The sequence below is a fragment of the Moschus berezovskii genome, chromosome 12 (genome assembly GCF_049115385.1).
Source record: "Moschus berezovskii isolate FMDL1 chromosome 12, NW_MosBer_1.0, whole genome shotgun sequence".
Classification (NCBI taxonomy): Eukaryota; Metazoa; Chordata; class Mammalia; order Artiodactyla; family Moschidae; genus Moschus; species Moschus berezovskii.
Genome location: NC_142471.1, coordinates 18567125 through 18583417, shown reverse-complemented (window position 1 = coordinate 18583417; position 16293 = coordinate 18567125). Strand labels below are relative to the sequence as shown.

Here is a 16293-nt window from a genome sequence, read left to right as displayed (position 1 = left end):
ACAGACTGGTTCCAAATTGGGAAAGGAGTGCATCAAGGCTGTGTATTGTCACCATGCTTATTTAACTCATATGCAGAGTACATCATGAGGCACACTGGGCTGGAGGAAGCAAAAGCTAGAATCAAGATCAGTAACTTCAGATACGCAGATGACAACACCCTTATGGCAGAAAGTGAAGAAGAACTAAAGAGCCTCTTGATGAAAGTCAAAAGTGGAGAGTGAAAATGTTGGCTTTAAACTCAACATTCAGAAAACTAAGATCATGACATCTGGTCCCATCACTTCATGACGCATAGATGGGAAAACAACGGAAACAGTGAGAGACTTTATTTTCTTGGACTCCAAACTCACTGCAGATGGTGACTGCAGCCATGAAATTAAAAGATGCTTGCTCCTTGGAAGAAAAGCTTTGACCAAACTAGACAGCATGTTAAAAAGCAGAGATGTCACTTTGTCAACAAAGGTCCGTCTAGTCAAAGCTATGGTTTTTCCATGGATGTGAGAGTTGGACTGTAAGGAAAGCTGAGCGCCAAAGAATTGACGCTTTTGAGCTGTGGTGTTGGAAAAGACTCTTGAAAGTCCCCTGGGCTGCAAGGAGATCCAGTCCATCAATCCTAAAGGAAATCAGTCCTGAATATTCATTGGAAGGACTGATGCTGAAGCTGAAACTGCAGTACTTTGGCCACCTGATGCAAAAAAGTGACTCATTGGAAAAGACGCTGCCGCTGGGAAAGATTGAAGGCAGGAAGAGAAGGAGACAACGGAGGATGATTGGTTGGATGGCATCACAGACTCCATGGGCATGAGTTTGAGTAAGCTCTGGGAATTGGTGATAGACAGGGAAGCCTGGTGTGCTGCAATCCATAGGGTTGCAAAGAGTCAGACGTGACTGAGTGACTGAACTGAACCACTTTATATGGCATACATTTTTTTCTTGTGATTTTTTAATAGGAGTTCCTTCAGAAAAGATTTTATGTCATCTGTATGGTGTTCACCTGCTCATATTTACCTGTTTTTCAGGGAATGGATAGCTTTTCTTCTAAACTCTTAGCTACTTGTAAAATGTCCACATAGAACATCATTAAATATATATATCAGTTTTGGTGTGTGACTCTACACACAGATTCTCTTCATTCTATATTCAGTATAAAGTGAATAATTTCTTCCCACTCTGAATCAGCCTTTGTAACTGCCAGCCAAGTAGTCTGCATTCATTACAGTAGGCTTAACGATCCAGCTCTAGACCTGCTCTACTCAGTACAGTTGCCACTAGCCGTTCGTGGCTGTTAGGCACTTAAGATGTTGGCCAGTCCAAGTTGAGATATATTGTAATTATAAAATACAGACTGGAATTTTTTGAGACTTCAGTGTGAAAAAAACAATGTAAAATATCTCAACATTTTTAGTCAATTACATGTTAAAATATTTTCAATATCTGGGTTGCAAAAATATATTATTTTAAAATAATATATTAATTACTATTACATAATTATTTTCACTAGTTTCATTTTACCTTTTTAAAATTTGGTTACTGGAAAATCTTGTTACTTATGGGGCACACAACATATTTCTAGTGAAGAGCATTGCGCTAGAAAAATGTAAGTGTCAGTCACTATCCAGGCAGCCAGATCACCATCTTTGCTTAATAGGTCTATTTCAGACTTTTTTTCCATGGTTCCTAGGAAACTACTTGTAGTTGCTAACTTATCACATGACGTAGCAATGCATATATGTGACTTGGGAATGGTCTCTTCTACACATAAACACAAGACAGATCACACAGTGTCATACCTACTACCACTCAGAAAAAAGGGACTTTCCTCTTTCCTAGATTGGGACTTCCCTGGTGGCACAGTGAATAAGAATCTGCCTTCCAAGGCAGGAAGCATGGATTCGATCCCTGATCTGGGAGGAATCCACATGCCTTGGAACAACTGAGTCCGTGCTCTAAAGCACTGGAGCTGCAACTCCTGAAGGCTGTTTGCCTAGAGCCTGTGCTCCCCAGTGTGAGAAGCCACCTCAGTGAGAAGCCTGTGCACCACAATGAAGAGTTAACAGCCCACTTCCCCCACCCTGCTTGCTGCAGCTAGAGAAAAGCCCACGTCCAGTACAAAGACCCAACACAGCCAAAAATAAATACTGAAAAAAATTTAAAGAAAAGGTTTAGACTATCAGCATGTATGAAGCTGTTGCCTTTGTTATAAAGTGGTGCATTCATCATTTTAAAAAATAATTTTTACCTTTTTCAAATTTATATTACTTTATGGATCTTTAGCTATGAGCTTAGTAAATGAATGTTACATATGAAATAAATGTTAATGATGAAAGCCTAACTTTACTACGTTATGTAAATGTTACGTTATGATTTTACTGCTTTAACTGATAGCACTGTATTCTATGAGTGAATATTAGAATAAGAAACATACTTTACTGATTATTTTATTACTGTTGGAAATACAGTTAACAACTCATTACAGTTATAACATACTTGTTTTATTACAAATTTTAAGATGTATATAAAAGACAGCAAACTCCTACTTAAACTGAGAGATCAACAGAGGTTATGTTTTAATCTCTTGTAATTTAACATTAGTGCTACATGTAGTATACTTTGAAACATTACTCTGTATTTTTTATGTATTTTTAAAAAACTTTCTTGATTTGAGCTTGAATATTGAAAATTCTCAAAATTACATATTTTAAATTTCAACTGATCCGCAAAAAGATTGTAATTGCATCTGGTATAAACATGGTAGCTGTGCAATGAAACATTTATTTGATCATTATAGAAATAGTCTATTGTTAAACACCAATTTTGCCTTAATTTTTAGGAAACCAGAATTCGGGCAGTGGATAAGGATAAAACGAAAAGAATTCATAATTTCTCTGTCATCAACCCTGTTGCTGGACAGGCTGTAACTCATATATTTTCAACTGACAATAGAGAAGATCTTCAGAAGTGGATGGAAGCCTTCTGGCAGCATTTCTTTGATCTTAGTAAGCTGACATTTGGATTCTCTAGTAGTATATTCATGTAGCATGAAAAGATGTACATAGCAAACTAAATATTAAAATTACAGTTGTATAGTTTGTATTAAGAATTTGTATGCTCTTGAATAAAATGGTAGTATATCATCAATGCATTGATGCTTTTTTCTGTTAATTTTTCCCTAGTGCATGACTAATAATACCTGTGAATTCCTAGTACCATTGCCTGTTACTTTTAAGTTCTGGTCCCTAAAACAAGCAAACCACATTTTCTCAGAATATTAGGTTGAATGGCTTAAGGCGGTCTCTCCGATCAAAAGGATAATAAGCTATATGAGTAAAAAAAACTTCTCTAGGATAGTGATGATCATAAAATATTGAAATGTTCAGAAGGAGATTCATTTTTATGTAGACTTCTGTTGACTCCTGATTCATTATATCATTTGGACATCATCCAAAGAGATTTTTTTTAAACAGCACATATGGTTTTTCAGTTTCAATAATACAGTTCAATGACATGGATTATAAAAACAATGTGATAGTAACGTAACAGAGTTACAGTATGTAAAATATTTGAGATTCTAATATTCTCAATTTAAGGAGGAATTTTATCAACAAAAATATTGAAACTGTATATTGAAAATGTAGGCTATTGATAATGGCTATTTCTAAGCAAACTAAGCCTACTGTTAGATTCAACCAGTATTTTATGTCTTTATGATACTTTTCTGTAGAATTGCAAAGTAAAACCATTTTAAACAATAGGAAATCTTTTCTGCAGCTCTTCGAGATAATCCTACAGTTATTTTAGGATCTAGGATTAGCTCCTAATCCTAGACATTTTAAGAGCTGTTATTGAGAACTCTCTAAAATAGTTAATATCTGCAGTCCTCAGATTAATTTTTATAAGCATACTCTGATCCATGGCTTGGCCAGTTATTACAGTGATGGTTTGGGAGGGGGCAGAAAAGGGAAATAAATTTATTGATTAATTTCCGAATACCATATGGCTTCATTTATTTTTCATAACAACCCAGTGAAATAGAAATTATTTCTCTCTGCTTTTAAAATGAGAAAATTGAAGCCTGAATAGATTTCAGGTTTACTGCAGGGAACCAAAGGATTCCTTCCAGGGCTTTCTTGGATTCTTCAGAACTTGTTTTCCTTAAGTATTGTCCGTTGGCACTCAGTAGATGTTTAAAAGAGTCTTACCCGATGGCTCAGATGGTAAAGAATCTGCCTGCAATACAGGAAACCTGGGTTTAATCCCTGGGTTGGGAAAATCCCCTGGAGAAGGGAATGGCAACTCACTCCAACATTCTTGCCTAGAGAATTCCATAGACAGAGGAGCTGGGTGGGCTACAGTCCATGGGGTTGCAAAGAGTTGGACACGACTGAACAACTAACACTAGTAGATGTTTACATATTTGTTACATTTACCTGAATGTACTACAAAAATTTCAGCTGATTTTAGGTGTGTGACTTAAAAGACAACAGCTTCCTCTCATTTGCTGATTACAGCTAAAATTTTAACTGCTTTCCTAACTGCTCTTGATTTATAGAGTCTGTCTTATAGAAGACTGTGTTACTTTTAGAAATGATTCTGGCATGTTAAGGACTTACCCAGTGGCTCAGCATTAGAGAATCTGCCTTCAATGCAGGTGCTGCAGGAGACACAGGTTTGATCCCTGGATTGGGACGATCTCCTGGAGGAGGACATGGCTACCCACTCCAGTATTCTTGTGGGCTACAGCCCATAGGGTCAGAAAGAGTCAGACATGGCCAAAGCAACTTAGTATGCACACACATACACTGACGTTTTAAAATTTTTGTGTAGACAAAAACAGGAAAGAGGAGTAAAAATGTGAGAATAGTATAGTCTAGGTATCAACTATCTGATTTCATGTTTTCATTCCTCAAATTATGTAAAATAATTTATTATGCTAAAAGAGGGAGTTGGTGGGGTAAGAATCTCATGACATTTGAGGAGAAATGAATTGGGAGATTGGGATCGACACTTGATATTATGTATAAAATAGATAACTAATGAGAACCTTTTGTATAGCACAAGGAATTCTACTCAGTTGCTCTATGGTTCCTTCCTAAATAGGAAGGAAATCAAAAAAGAGGAAATATATGTATACGTATAGCTGATTCACCTTGCTGTACAGTAGAAACTAACACAACATTGTAAAGCAACTATACTCCAATTAAAAATTAAACTTAAAAAAATCTCATGAAATTTTTTTACTAAGTAATAAAGTGATGACGACTAGGTTCTCAGGTCTGGCTACCACTTTAGTATTTAATGCTTTTGAGATAAAATCTGGCAGTCTAATTTTTAAAGTATAAATAGTATTACATTTGCTGTTTAGAATTCATTGTGTAAGATATGAAGATCTGAAGCAAAAATGGAAGTGCATATATTATCCCAAAGAGTGACTTGTGCTTTAGAATTTTTATTCTCCTAGTAATAAATGTAGCTTCTTGTAATCTTCAGTGAAATGTGATGTATGCAACAAAATAGAGGATAGATATCTAGGGCAGAATAAAGTAAGAGTAATTTGATACTTAGAACATATTTCAATTACTTCTTTTAGCTCTAGAGCAGAAAATCATGAGGGTGAGAAAACTGGAAATTGTGAGAAAACACTAATGGAGTGTGTTTAGCCTGTGGATGGACAGCTTGAGGAGTGGAGGTTGGGAGGCAGGGGGGAGGTAATAGCTAATTTTTAATTTCTGAGAGCTAACATGTAAAAGAGGAATGACACCTGTTTTAGACAATCAAACAGGTTACTGCTTAGAATAGTGAAAGATTTTTTTAACATATTTAATAATATATACTAAGTTAAATAAGCAGCTTAACAGATTATTTTGAATAGGAGCATTATAGTAGTATATGTGGTAGGAAACATCTTCAATATACAGATTTTATGTGAGCAAAATATACCCATTTAATATCTCATTCTGGGCCCTTATTAGCATGTTCATATTACATATTGGAGAATCCCGGGGACGGCGGAGCCTGGTCGGCTGCCGTCTGTGGGGTCGCACAGAGTCAGACACGACTGAAGTGACTTAGTAGCAACATGCTTGCTAGTGTATTTACTGGTGAAGTGTTTAATTGTAATGTCTTGATCTGTGAACATGCCACATTTATATCTTTGACTTGTGTAACACATGGGATAATATGGTTTTATATTGCAGTTTTCAACATAGTTAGTATTCTGCTATCAGTTTAACAATGAAAAGCTTTCAACTATCAATATTGAAACAATGCTGTACTACATTACTTGTCTAAGATTTGACAGAGAATTGTTTGCTGGTTTAAAGTGTTTCATTACTTTTCCATTAGATAAGGCCATTTTTTTCCTGCCCCCAAAAAGAAAAGGCTGGCGCTTCTATATTTATCTAAAAAATGAAATAGAAGGGAGGAATAAATTATCAAATCTCAGATCCTACTAGATTTAAATTCTACAGAGCAACCTTTGAAGGCTTAAACTCAAGATTTTAATCCCTTTATATATTGCTATATGAGATATTTTGAAATTTTTTTACCATATTCTATACTTAGCATTGTAATAAAACATACTGAAAGCGTTTAATATTTCTTAACTATTTAAAGTGATGGATTTTAAATTTATGTATATATTACCATATTAACATGACATAAATTAGACATAAAATAACAAAAATAGATAATTTGAGTAAACCTGAATTATCTTTAATTTTTAAGTCATGGGAAATAAGTTGGATGTTGAATGCAGAGGTTGAGAATATAATAAAAAGAAATACAGATCATAAATCAGTATAAAAAGGCATGAGTATGTTACTTTTCTGCTAATGTAAGATAGCATGTAAGAATGGTAAACCTCAGCTTACAAGTCCACAATAAAGATGGAAAGGCTAAATATTTTTTTATTTCCACTCAGGAGAAGTAAATCTGAGAATTTTATTTTGAGATGAACATAGTAAAACATAATTACGAGAAAAATTAATATGGTCCACACTTTTCAATTTTAATAATTAAAACAAGAGTATTTTTATTATTGAGTATTATTTTGAATGCCTAATGGCTTTATTTCGGAGAAGGCAATGGCAAGCCACTCCAGTACTATTGCCTAGAAAATCCCATGGATGGAGGAGCCTGGTGGGCTGCAGTCCGTGGGGTCGCTAGGGGTCGGGCACGACTGAGCGACTTCACTTTCACTTTTCACTTTCACACATTGGAGAAGGAAATGGCAACCCACTCCAGTGTTCTTGCCTGGAGAATCCCAGGGACGGGGGAGCCTGGTGGGCCTCCGTCTATGGGGTCACACAGAGTCGGGCACGACTGAAGTGACTTAGCAGTAGCAGTAGCAATGGCTTTATTTAAAGTGTCCTTCCTAAAATCAGTTCAGTTCAGTCATGTCCGACTCTTTGCGACCCAGTGGACTGCAGCACACCAGGCTTCCCTGTCCATCACCAACTCCCGGAGCCCACTCAAACTCAAGTCCATCGCGTCCAGTTAGAATTTTAAATGATCTGTCTTTATAGTAACAGGTTTTTATGTATCCGAAATAAAATGAAAATACAGCATTTTTCTAGTTTTCCTGATTTTTAAGAGGGCATGATTATCTTAAAAGACTTTTTGGAAGCAATTCTTATTTCTTAATTAAAATTTTCAAAATTAAAATCATTTTCTGAGAAATACCACTTATATTTTTTTCTTCCTTCCAGGTAATTATATTTCAGTTAATCTTTACTTTTCAACTGTTTTAAATACTGAATGTTCTTATATAGTATTTAAAATAAGAGAACTTACACAAACTTTTACCGTAAACATTTTAGTTATTGACCGTTTAGAGAAGTAATATGGTATTTAGTAGCCTACAGAGCTTATCTTAATATCTGTTCATAGAGATTTATATTTAAAATAGAGTACATTTGTGCCTAGGCTTAGAAATAATGGGTAGTACTAGGTTTTTATAACTTCTTTAAGATAATACTTCATGAATTCACTTATTTTTTCAAAGCAAAAAGCGTGTTGATAATCTGTTAAAAATTAAATATATATTTCACATTTGTTTTAACAAGCCTACCTTTTTCTTTCTTAGGCCAATGGAAGCATTGTTGTGAAGAACTTATGAAAATTGAGATTATGTCACCACGGAAACCACCTTTGTTCTTGACAAAAGAGGCAACCTCAGTCTACCACGATATGAGTAAGTGGGGTTTGTCTTTTCTAAGCGTCAGGGTAACAAAAACGACATTGTCCTTACACAAGCAGCTTATTCTATTGACATTAAAATGCTAAAATTTTCAAGCCACAGTCAAAAATGAATGAAAAAAGACTATGATTATAGACTAAGAAACTCATGTTTAAAAGATGAATTAATACAAAATTAATGAATACACATTTTTCATAGTTTGAATGCTTAAGATCAAACAAAAATGTTAAGACTTCAAAATGAATAAGGGTACACTGAAAATAAATATTAACTGAGTAGCTGATGAAAATTCTGGAGATGTAAACCGTGACATTGTAAAATGTAATTATGTTCAGTACTTTTTTCCATATTTTATTAAATTTGTTTTAAAATAGTGTTGATAAATGAATATTAATAAATGGAAGCTTTCCTCTCAGGCAAAAAAATTGGTTAAGTTTAATACTTTGAAAAATTTTAGATTTCTAGACTCATAAATATTCCATTTTCTCCACACTTTGAAGTGTATTTATTTATCTTTGTGTGATTGCCTCAGTGAGCAGTGTTGTGAACAAGCACAAATCAGTGCTAAATTCTAGTGTATTTTACCACCAGTGTTCCTGCACTTACATATACCTTTAAATGTTGGATTTAAAATGAAACATTTGAGCTTACACATTTGAAAATATCATGTAATTGACATAAATGTCTCTCATATTTCCCAAGGAAAATCACCAAAGTGGTATTAAGGCTTCAGTCTGTTTCCATGGGGGTTTTGTTTTGGATTTTTTCCTTATTACAAAGACTTTGCTGGTCTACAGGAAAGAATACTAATCCAGTTACATTTTCCCAGTTTACATATCAGGGGTTTATAAAAGGGAATCCACTCTTACCTATAAGTCAGAATAGATTTTAAACCCAACAAAAGTTATTTAATAAATACTTAATCTGCAGAATTCAAAAAAATTCTGATGAAGCTCCACTCCTTTGAAAACTGTATTTTCCATGTATATTTAGGAAAATGCTCATGCATGTGTGTGTATGTGTGTGTGTGCATGCGTGCAGTACATGATCTTCTTATTTTTTGGTTCCATTAGTATGGTTATTTTTACAAGTAAACATATTAAAAAAAAAAACAAACGCTTATCCTGGTCTGGTTTGGATAACTATTATATAGATAACATAATGTAATAACTTACTTGGGTAAAGGGTGTACTGCTTCAGAATTTGTTCCATGTATTTTTTCTTTTAATTATTACAGCCATTGATTCACCTATGAAACTTGAAAGTTTAACTGGTATAATACAAAAAAAAATTGAAGAGACAAATGGAGAGTTCCTAATTGGCCAGCATGAAGAAGCCTCACCTCCTTCTTGGGCCACACTCTTTGATGGTAGTCACCAAGTTGTCATCAAGAAAAAGGTATTATCTGCTGCAAGCAAACAGTTAAATGAAGAGAAAGGGAAAAAGAGACGAGCTCCCCTTCCTCCTTCTGATAAAGCTCCATTCAACTTAAAAACACAGAGCAACAAAAATCAATTGGTTCAGGGCAACTGGGAAAAAACAAGTGTATCTCAGACCTCGCCCTTGGATACCAAACTGTCAACCCCAGTGCATCACTTACAGAGACCAGTGGCTGCTCCTCGAAAACTTCTTCCTGCCAGGAAAAGTAGTTTAACTGGTGGTGAACACACAGACACTAAAACCAATATTGAAGCCAAGCCAGTACCAGCTCCAAGGCAGAAATCTATCAAAGACATTTTGGACCCTAGATCATGGTGGCGGACACAAGTATAGAAAAGCCTTAATGTATAAAACATTTAAAAAATCTATAACTGTGAAGCTTAATTCAGAAGCACTGTAGATATAGTAATATGTAATTATGTAGGTACATATGATAGTGATTTATATCAATAATTAATAGGTATAAAAATATTTTATAATGAAGAAATGGATTTCTCTTTTATGGTTTTCAGAATTGAAGTTATTTCTCTAGCAGAGCATAAGAGGCAGTTTCGAGACAATATCTCAATTGTTGGAAGGGTTAATTTATTCCTAAATTAGTACTAGGTGGTGAACAAGCACTAGGCAGAAGAAAGCATTAAAATTTCTTTGGGGAGAGATTGTCTAGTAATTTAAAATGTGTTAAATAAGAGCCATATTCTCATTGTGAGAATTTTAATACTAATGGAATGTTTCAAAAGTTTTATTCAAACCACAAATTATAGAATCCACCCAAGAAGATTTCTTCTTAGCATTCTGGAATTCTCATCTAATAGTCCACTGGCTCTCATCTATTGTTTTACTCACTAGTTAACTCACTGACCTTTCAAATTCCTGGGATAAATTTTGGAATATTAAATTCTTCATCTTTAAAGGGAATATGTAATGTGTTATTCAAAGTTGTTTCCTTGATGATCCCTGAAATCCTGTTGACATTACGTTTCATTTGTAAAGCAAAAGATTTTTAAGTTTAGGTAACAGGTAGATGAAATGTTCTTTACTTCCACTTTTCTATGCAAGGTATTAATTTCCATTGTGACATTGGCATTTGGGGAAATGAGTAGCTGTTAACACCTTAAAATTCATTTAATACTTATTTTAAAAGCAGATGACCTATTAAAAATATCAGAAAATTTGGCCATGATAATTTCAGAATTAATCCTTCTAAAAATATTATTTAGATTTACTTTTTCTAGTAGGGGTTCGTGTCTGCTATTGATATTTGTCATTAAAGCCATATTATTACAGTAGTGACATTGGAATCATTTCCATTGGAGGTAATTTCCATAGCAACTAATCATAGTGACACAAACAGAATTATGAAATCAAGTGAGGAATAAATAGCAAATGAATGAATACCTTAAAGGAACAAAAAAAAACCTTTTTCTTAATAATTATGCTTCTTATAAATAAGAGCTGGACAGTTTTAAAAATCAGAATTTCCAAATAGTTTCCATAAGCTGTCAGCAGCAGCACTAAAAATCTCAAATATCATTGTAAGAAATGAAAATATAAGAATTACTGCCCTGTATATAATCTCTAGAGATTTTTTAAAGCTCATAAGAACTCTATTTGAATCAGAATTACATATTACAAAGTAAAATGAATACTTCACAAAAAATAACATTAATTTAAATGGATCGTTTCATTATTTTTAGATAGCAGAGTCTTTTTTCATTTATGTAGAATGATGTAACTGCCAGGTTACTTTTGTGTTTGCCCAGGACTCCTAGTAAGAATTGGGACTCGAGGGAGTAATGATACAAAAGGTCTCTTGTGACTTGAGACACCAGGACAGACATAGCATTTGATGAGAAGGAAATCCTATATGCTTGCCTGCTAAAATTTAGAGACAATGAAAGCCTAAAAAGGTATGATTAATTTGTTTTTTCTAACTAAAAGGCTCTCATAAATCTCAGTTGTGATTGCCAATTCAGTAAATGACGTATTAAAAATGTGAAGGATATTATATAATTTTTATTTTTAAACCTCACTGCTGTTTTTGACAGCATTTATGACTCTTGTTGCCACTAAATTACTGAGTAGCTAGAAAATGTGCAGGAAAAATTGTTTCTGAAACTGACATCTATGCACTTTTTTTTTTTTTAATTAAAGCCTTCCTTAGAATAAACCAGTGTTAAAACTTCCAAATTATATTCTTGTTGTTCCTCCTTATGCATATTATTATCAAGAAGGATTCAAATGGTACAGGAACTAGAATTTGCTCTTAGAGAAATTACGTAGCAGTTGTGCCCTCAGTGGGCACTTTGAGATAAGACTGAAGCCTTTCTTCCTAGAATCATTGAGATGAAGCCTGACCAAGGGCCATCTCCCTCCAAAATTATTCAGACTGTTTCTGGGGTCCCATCTCACTATTATGTTCTGTTCAGTTCAGTTCAGTCACAAGCCTTTAAAATCTGGCTGAAGTCTTAAAAGCTGTACTTCTGAGCTGCTACTCATTAAGTATTAGTTCTTCCCACTCTCCATTCCCAGCCAAAGCTAAAATACAAAGTTGGCGCTCCTTTCCTCCCTCTCTTCCTCCTTTCTTTTCTTTCTTCCACAGTTAAAAAAAATCTAAAAATACTGAGTTAAACACTTTTTCAAGGAGTTTGTCAAAAGAACTATTTGTTTTCTCATTTTCCTAAACTGGAAGTTATGACAGAGGAAAATATGCCACGTAATTAAAGACATTTCAGCTTTTTATGAGCTGACTTTTCATGTTCCTTGTTTGTCCTTTTACTTTGGTTCTTGATATATGAAGACTGTAAACTTGAAACAAAGAGTTAGCTGTCAGATTTTAATAATGTTATAATTGGAGAGTCATAAATAGAATAGGTATTTTATGATATTATAATACAGATGATCTGATAATATCTTTAAAAATTACACTTACATTTCAAGCCCTGAGATATAAATTACTTAAAACAGCATTACAATAGTATTTTAATTGCTACAAAGTAGTGAGCTTTTTATTAAAAATCTTGCAAGGCCAAAGAAGGCATTTTGTTAATATAAACGCATACTTCTTAAGGTAAACAGTCTTTCAGAATATCAGGCATGCCAACTCTTGATTAGTTTTGTTAAATCCTAACTGTCTGCCATGCCCCCTGACTTCTTTTAAATGGACATGCATGTTTGTGGAAAACTAAATCCATTTATTACAAATGCCTTATCTGTACCCTTTAGGTCCTACTAAATATATTTTACCTGGTACTGTTTATTAAAATGGAAGCTGCCTTGATTTAGAGACAATTCATGGAAGGTAGGTTAAGCAGTCAAATATTTCTTTAGGCTTATGTTCAGTACCTCAACCACCTACTGAGTAGTTAATTAATTCAGTCCAAAATGAAATTATAAGGCAGTTCAGTGCAATTTATGGTAAATGCCATTTGAGTGCAGTCACCTGTGTTTCCAAGAACGAGGAACATCCATACTAGGTAGAGATAAAATGCTGCACCATGAAGGAGAGAAGTTGTTTGGCAGGAAAAATATCTGTCCCTGTGGTTAGAGTTTGTCAAAACTCACTGTCTTTTTACAGAGTGAATTATCACACAGTATTTAAACTTTGGTGACTTTTATAGTCTCATACTTGTCTTCAGTGTTCTATTAGTCTTAAACTTATATGTAAGTAGAGTTGACTTTTTGCATTTACATTGAAAGACACTCCTCTTTTTAAATGCTTACACATTTATGTATAAGTGCATTGTTGCTAGTAATAGTTATAATGAAAATGATCTATTCTATATCATGCTTATTCTTAGTTAATACTAGAAATGTGTTACCTTTGAATTTTTAAAGACAAGATTTCATTTGAAAATATTGTAGAATGTTATTTTCTGTGGCATATTTGTATAATTGGCATTGTTTATAATTTTTACCTTTTTAATGTGGGTCAGGATTCTGGATTTAAAAATATTATATTATGCATATATGTATATTTAACTATTAGAAATTGATAAACCAAGGTCATGTGATTAAAACGTCTGTACTTTAAAAGACTGATTCATGAAAACATTTTCTAGATTTTTTTCCTTTAGGCATGTCCTCTAGGCTAAACTGATAGAAGTAAACAGTATTGTGAAATGAGGGTAAACAGAGAAAAGACATACGCAGCAGTTGGTGCTAAGAAATGTACTCAAATGAACAAAGTACCTTAATGTTCAAATAACATAACTTTTAACTATTAAAGAAATATTAACCAACATTTTTATTTATCTCAAGATAGGAAAAATACCAATCTTGGTGTGTTTGATAGGCAAAATCATCTCTTATCTTGCTAAACTTGTGTTTTAAATTGCAGCAATTTGCTTTGAAACATGTGGTAATCTCTTAATGTTAACTACTAAAGGAGAGAATTATTGAAAAGATATATATACATAATTATGCTTTGTCATAAACATGTTTCAAGATATCCAAATAGATAATTTTGTTGAAAATGGATACTTTCCTGAGTGTTGTATCAGGATATATTTTATTTTTGTTTACTCAAAAGAAAACAAAATTTGGTTTTGTGAATGGATGTATTTTTGTTGAAGTTAGTTTAAAACATGTTTTCAGCTTAATTAGTTGGAGTGATTTTAATTTTTCAGGGGAGAAAAAGTATTGTTATCCATCTATTAATCTTAAGTATTAAAGCATGTATTTTATATTTATTACATGTAGAAATAGAAATATATGTATCTATATATACACACACGTGTGTGTGCCTATACTCTGTCAAGTCTTCAATCCAGATTTAAAAGATTCTTTTAAAATGCGCTGCCAGTGCTAGCAGAGTGAAAGTCCAAACCTTTCCCACAGTTTACTGGAAGCATCATAACCCAGCTCCAACTACCATACCCTACTAGGTGCTTTCCTTTTGTAGTCCTATCTTTTGAACATTGCCTCAACAATCTGTGTTGTCCTCTTTACCTAGAATATCTTTCCTCTCCTCTTCTTCACACATTCTCCTCTCAACCCACAGTCAGCAGATTTTATTCATTTTTCAAAGTAGTAGCACCACTAAATTCACAAAGACTTTGTGCCTCCTCAGGCTCTCCCTCTAGTGGATTTACACTCCTTCCTTTATGCTCTATGTATACCTGCATTTATAGCCTAAGTCCTTGTTTGTATTTTTGGGTTCCCCTACATATTAACGTTATGTGCTGCTTCTGCATAACAAATTATCATCAACTTAAAAAACAAAATCCTTTTCATTATCTAACATTTCTTTATTTTTTTCTCTTTTTATATTTTAAATTATGAAAGTATAGTAATACCTTTACAGGAGACTTGGAAAATACAGAACAGAGTTACATGTAGTTCCACTATATCTTATAATTATTTTTTTAAGTAGATAAATTAAAATTTTAGTTGGAGTTTCAATATCAAATCCTTAAAAATAAATAGAATGAATATACAGAAAAGTAGGATGTAATAGACCTGAAAATCATGAACCAATTCAACATTATTAAGCTTTATACAACTTTCACGCAATAGTTGGATACAAATTCTATTCAAACTCCAATAGACTATCAACTAGGAGACACTGGAACATATCTATGGGCTTATGGTGCAAAACTTTCATGGTCTACAGGTATTGAAATCATACAGAGTGTGTTCTCTTAACACTGTGGAATTATGTTTAGAAATCAATATCAAAGATATTTGAAAATAAGCCACATATTTTCAAGTTCTATGTGACATTTACCAAGAGAGATCTTTGACTTAGCCTTTGAAAGCTTCAATAAAGTTAGAAGACTGAAAAAACAGAGGGTGATTGCAAAGAAGAAAGCATTTACATAAATTTATATCAAAATGAGAAATTAATATCAAAAATACTTTAAAAACCCCACGTATTTAGAAATTAAGTGTCCACTTTTAAATGATGGTTGTATCTCACAAGCAGTAGATATACCCATTTCAGTTGGAGTTTCATTATCAAATTCTCAAAAATAAATAGAATGAATATATAGAAAAGTAGGATATAGTAGACTTGAAAATCAGAAAATATTGGTAACAATAAAAATAAAAAGAATTTATCAGCATTATTTGCATGCAGCTGAAGCTGCTCAATGCAGTTAAATACAATGTGGAATCTTGAACGATGTATGAAAACAAATAATGGATACTAGCATTAAAATTTTGTGAAATTTGAACAAAATCTGTAGTTTAGTTAATAATACTATATCGCATGTTAATTTCCTGTTTTGTTTTTTTTTAACAACATAGCATTTTATATTCTCAGAATTGGATTAGATATTTCCAGCCTCATTCAAAAAAAATTTTTAAATCACTAAGATAATAAACTTTCTAGTCTTTTAGCAATAATAGCAGATGCGAAATACATGGAACTATATCAAAGTTCTGAGTAAATATAAATTAGAAATCTGGCATTCTGTTCATACTAAGTACAACAAGTGGCATCAATATGTCATAAATTTTTTTAGCCAGGCAAAAATTCACAAGTTTTCTAAAATATATATATTATACACACCATTTATATATATGCATGTGTGCAAAAGCTTTACTACTATGCTTAATACAGGCTTGAGAAAGAACAACAGCAAAAAAAAAAGAAATTGGAAAACATAAAATAAATGAAATGGTAAAACAATGTGAAATAGAAAAAGTAAAA

The 16293-nt window shown here is 33.2% G+C and overlaps 1 protein-coding gene across 4 annotated transcripts in view; it reads left to right on the top strand.

Moving 5' to 3' along the window:
- Positions 1 to 14685, top strand: part of RTKN2 (rhotekin 2) — a 118615-nt gene extending 103930 nt beyond the window's left edge. The window contains exons 9-11 of one of the 4 annotated variants that reach the window (XM_088841915.1): positions 2832 to 2997; positions 8085 to 8192; positions 9436 to 14685. In XM_088841915.1, coding sequence (XP_088698041.1) covers positions 2832 to 2997; positions 8085 to 8192; positions 9436 to 9971 — 810 coding nt within the window. In that variant the 3' untranslated portion in view covers positions 9972 to 14685. The remainder of the gene's footprint in view (positions 1 to 2831; positions 2998 to 8084; positions 8193 to 9435) is intronic. The other 3 variants (XM_088841912.1, XM_088841914.1, XM_088841913.1) reach the window with 3 other exon arrangements.
- The last annotated feature ends 1608 nt before the right edge of the window (positions 14686 to 16293 follow it).